Consider the following 5272-nt stretch of genomic DNA (forward strand, 5'->3'; position numbering starts at 1 on the left):
CATTTGTTTCTTTGTTTTTTAGAGGGGAAACTGGGAAGGGAGAAATTTACATGTAAATAAAGAAAAAAACAACCAAAATTAATATTAATAATAATAATAATAATAATAATAACTGAAAGCAAATATCATCTGTTGAGATAGTGCTCCTCCACCATCTCTTGCCTGACTAACATGAGATCAAGGACTAAGTTATTTATATATGTATGTAACTTTGGGAAATGTGTACTTTTGGAGGTATCTCTTGGGATGGGACAACTAGGCACTGATGACATCTAATATCAGCCTTTGCTGATGGCAGCAGGCAATTAAAGCCAGAGCTGATAGCTCCTGGCTTAACCTGGGTACTTGAGGTACCCAACAAATGCAGCTAGATGCTAATAGCACTTACTGACTCTTAAATTTCTTTAAATCATTTTTCATTCAATCTCCCTAACTTCTCCCTTCTATCCATAAAATAATTAAATCAATTTATCCCTATCCTTTAATTATCTGCTTGTAGGAAGCAGACTGCATCTACCATCTGGCTCTCTGGCTCTCATTGTCTTCTTCCGAGCAGCCAGCCTGACTCTATCTATGCACAGCAAGGCTCCCAGCTTCTCAGCTCAAGCTCTTTGTATCAGTTTAGAACACGTGGGAAGAAATCCCCTCATGATTTCGGCAAAATCTATATACTCCCTTCTATCCTTAAAAACAAAGCCGGAGCATGCCTTTAATCCCAGCACTTGGGAGGCAGAGGCAGGTGGATTTCTGAGTTCGAGGCCAGCCTGGTCTACAGAGTAAGTTCCAGGACAGCCAGGGCTACACAGAGAAAACCTGTCTCGAAAAAAACAAACAAAACAAAACAAAACAAAACAAACAAACAAAAAAAAACAAAGCCAAGCAGTGGTGGCACACAACTTTAATCCTAGCACAAAGGCAGGTGGATTTCTGAGTTCCAGGCCAGCCTGGTCTACAGAGTGAGTTCCAGGACAGCCAGGGCTACACAGAGAAACCCTGTCTCAAAAAACAAAAAAAAAACAACAACAACAAAAAAATCAAATTTATAAATCTCTATCCTTTACCTGGTGATTGGAGGCAGCAGCCTCTTTGCACAGCAGGGACTCCCAGCATCTCTGAGCTGAGGCTTTTTCTGGTAGTGGCTGTGTCTCTTTGTTCTAGTTCCAAGGCTTGTGCAGGAACCCCATGACTCGCCTCCACTCCCTGAAAATCCAGTTCTCCCCCTCCTAGACTTTGATTTTTTTTTTTTGGTTTTTTGAGACAAGGTTTCTCTGTATAGCCCTGGCTGTTCTGGAACTCACTCTGTAGACCAGGCTGTAGATCCGCCTGCCTCTGCCTCCCAAGTGCTGGGATTAAAGGTGTGCGCCACCACCGCCCAGCCTAGATTTTTTTTTTTAAAGTGGGTTCTCACCTATGGTGTTGGGGCCATCTGTAGTGGTGAGTTTTGCTACACCACTTTGGCTCCTGGCAGGTCACACATGCAGGCAGCTAGTCACCCAGGAGCTATTTGGATCAGCAAATGAAAGATACACACACACATAATGATATTTGAAATGCCTTAGAGCATTCAAAGACTGGGCAGTTCTAATCCTCTGCCTAGCTATCATAGATTTCCTAATATATAGATTTCCGGTACCCCTGACTCAACATTCTCTAAATCTATGATCTATCTTTGCTGTCCGCCCTGTTCCTTCTAGGTGGTCCCCTAGTCTTTGCTGCCCAAGACACTTCTGGGCAGCCCTTCCATGAGCCGCATTCCTTCTCACATTTTGAATAATTTTCCTTCTGCAGTTCCAAATCTGATCGGTCTCCCTCTGAAACCTGGGGATTCTGTCTCCTCCTCCCTCCCTTCCATCCCACCCCACCACATTCCCTTTCTCTCATCCTAGACCATGCAAATCTAAGGGTCCAGCCCCATCTTCCTTTGTACAGCCATTGGCCACTGGCATCTTCATTGATCAATCAAAACCCAATTGAGGACAAGGACCTTCAATGTTTGGACACACAAATTCCCAATTAAATCAAAGCATTAGAACCAATGCCCAACATGTTTGCCCTGCATATTAAGTTCTTCTGCTTGTTTTTTAAAAGTAGTTTATTTTACATATTAAATTCTAATAGGCACTTGGGCTGCTAAATGGAAGTTAATAGCTGTAGGCTTCTCCCCAACAGAACCACCCTGCCCTACTATGTCTATCCCTGAGTTGTTTTTTTTTTTTTAAGATTTATTTATTATATGTAAGTACACACTGTAGCTGTCTTCAGACACACCAGAAGGCGGCATCTGATCTCATTACAGATGGTTGTGAGTGACCATGTGGTTGCTGGGATTTGAACTCAGGACCTCCAAAAGAGCAGTCTAGTGCTCTTAACCATTGAGCCATGTCTCCAGCCCCTATCCCTAAGTTTTTAACAGAGCACAGAGTGTGTGTCTTCCTTTTTTGACATTGCTAGATCTGCAACCTGCGGCCTCACACACAGTGTTATACACATAAATGAGTTTATAGTAGGCTTGTTTTCTTGTATCTTGCTTTCTTCACGTGTCATGCATGTGTTCTTGTAGGATTGTAGAAAACGCCTATCCAACTGTATGGTTTACCTAAGACCAAATACTAGCATATATAACCAAACTCAAGGGTGCTTGATCAGGGATGGAGAGATGGCCAGAGTGCAGGAACTCTTTCTGTGTAAGCAAGCATCATAGTACCCACATAACAAGCTGGGTGTGGTCTATGAAAGCCCATAGCTCTGATAAGGGCACAAACTAGGAGATCATTGGGGCTTACTGGTTGCCAGACTAGCAAAACTACATGAGCTTCCGGGTTCTGGGAGAGATTGTGTGCATCAAATAAGATGGGGAATCAGACAGGAGGTCATCACCAGTGGCCTCTTCTGACCCCTGTGTACATCTACACTTACAGACACACAAATGTGCAGACAGACAGATACACACACACCAATGTTCAGTCAGCAACCTACATTCACCTCAAAGTAAAACAGAGGCAGAGAAACAATGGGTTAGTATGAGGCCAGCCTGGGACTGTCTCAAGAAATTAAAAAGGAGTCTAAGGTTGTAGGTTAGTTGGTAGAGTGCTTGCCTAGCATAAGGCCCTGGGTTTGATTACCAATACCCCATAAATCAAGCATGACAGTATGCTGCTGTAACTTTGGGAAGTGGAAGTAAAATTAGAAGTTCAAGATCATCAAGCTGTGCAGAAGTCTGGAGGTCAGCGGGGACAGTACAAAACCCTGTCTAAAAAGGAATAAGCAATACAACCCATAATGATCTGAAAAGCTGTCTTTTTTTTTTTTTTTTGGAGTGTTAGGGATTAAGGCCAGGTCCTTGCCAAACTCTACACTGAGCAACCTCCCAAAGCAGCTAGACACCTGTATCAACCCTTCTGACGGTCTCGAGCAGAGGGGGGATCTCCCTGGCCATCTGAATAACCTCCAAGTACCACATGCAGCTCTGCTTGTGCTTAGTCACTTTCTGTTCCAGTTGGAGGAACTGGTCTAGCAGGCTGAGGCAGTCGCTGTCGATAGCACAGGTGTGGTGGGGGGAGTGTGGGGCAGGACATGGACACTTCCTGGCATGACAGAGAAAGAGGAACGAACCGCTCTCTCTACTGTGCTATACTCAGCCAAACCCCCGCTGGAGCCTCACTGACCAGAACCTTCAGTTTATGTATAGCCGCTTTCCCTCAGAAAGAGCTCTCACTAGTTACATTGTGCACATGACCATGCCCATGCTCTTGAGGGCTCACTCTCTTTGCACAGGGTCAAGAGCATGCTGGAATATGATTACTAGGAGTGTTCCCATACTGCTGTCAAGATGCCGTCAAGGGCTGCGAAGGGTTAGTAACATAGAAACTGAAGGCAGGAAGGGGAGAGTCAGTGTCTGAGATCCCTCCTGGGATGCTGCAGGAGCAGACTGCTGAGTGGGGGAGCACAGGGCAGGTCTAAGCAGCCAGGGTCTTAGGGCAGGATGCTTTGGAGGACTGAGAAAGGGTGCAGTGGGGTATACAGGTGGGGGGATGGGAAGATACCGACTACGGAACTGGAGACAGAATGCCCACTGGACCGTCTGCTGGATGGAAACACTGGCCTTCTGGCCAAGATCAACCATTTTGTAATTACTACTGTGCAGACAATCATGATCCTGTACAGGAGGTAGTGGTTCAAGACCCACCCAGCTCGGTCTCCCAAATAAAGAACAATATTAAAATTAACAGTTAATAGCTGGGTGGCTCTCTGGGCTAGTGAGATGGCTCAGCAGGTAAGAGCACTCACTGCTCTTCTGAAAGTCCTGAGTTCAAATCCCAGCAACCACATGGTGGTTCACAACCATCCGTAATGAAATCTGATGCCCTCTTCTGGTGAGTCTGAAGACACCTACAGTGTACTTATATATAACAATAAATAAATCTTAAAAAAAAAAATAGCTGGGTGGTGGTGGCACAGGCCTTTAATCCCAGTACTCAGAAGACAGAGGCAGGTGGATCTCTTTAAGTTCGAGGCCAGCCTGGTCTACAGAGTGAGTTCCAGGATAGCCAAGGCTACCCAGAGAAACCCTGTCTCCAAACAAAAAGTAATGGTAACAGTTAAAGTTAGGCATGGTGGCCTTCACCTGTGATCCCAGCACTTGGGAAGCTGAAGCAGGAGGATTGTTGAATTCCAAACCAACCTGGGCTATGCACAGAGATGTCTCAAACAAGACGAAACAAAAAAGAAAACGAACAATAAACCAAACAATAAACAGTAATTAGTTTTATATGCTAAGTCTGAGGCAGGAGGAATGCCACAAGTTCAAGTCCAGCTAAGGGTACACATAATGAGACCCTGCCTCAAGGGAAGGGAGATAGATGCTAAAATAAGGTAAGCATACATATATTTGAATACGAAAGTTTGTTTTAATTTGTATAAATAAGACAAAGTATTCTACTTAAATAAAAATTCATATGGGTCTTCTTGTATAACACAGAATTCTTCCATGGGCATCTGTTGATTTGGAGGCCAGCAACTCTGCTTACACGTGTAAACGAGAATTGTTCCAAATTCCACAGTAAGACCTGAAAGACATCACTTGCTCTAGATTCCACAAGGAGATTGTTAAAAGGAGCATTCATAATGAGGTGACCACTGGAGCCTCAGAAGTTCAAGGTGACTCCTGACTACACAGCCAGTTCAAGCTGGCCAGGCTATCCCATGCCCCTGCCTCCTAAAACAAAACAAAAGAGGTAACTATATCTATATCTGTTTGTATATGTATATGTAA

The 5272-nt window shown here is 44.3% G+C and overlaps 1 protein-coding gene across 2 annotated transcripts in view; it reads right to left on the reverse strand.

The window, feature by feature from the left end:
- Positions 1–4736: 4736 nt before the first annotated feature.
- Positions 4737–5272, reverse strand: part of Pdcd2l (programmed cell death 2 like) — a 12788-nt gene continuing 12252 nt past the window's right edge. The window contains exon 7 of one of the 2 annotated variants that reach the window (XM_031386166.1): positions 4737–5066. In XM_031386166.1, coding sequence (XP_031242026.1) covers positions 4936–5066 — 131 coding nt within the window. In that variant the 3' untranslated portion in view covers positions 4737–4935. Of the gene's footprint in view, positions 5216–5272 lie in introns of both variants that reach the window. The other variant, XM_031386167.1, reaches the window with a different exon arrangement.

Source organism: Mastomys coucha, unplaced genomic scaffold (assembly GCF_008632895.1).
Source record: "Mastomys coucha isolate ucsf_1 unplaced genomic scaffold, UCSF_Mcou_1 pScaffold21, whole genome shotgun sequence".
Lineage (NCBI taxonomy): Eukaryota > Metazoa > Chordata > Mammalia > Rodentia > Muridae > Mastomys > Mastomys coucha.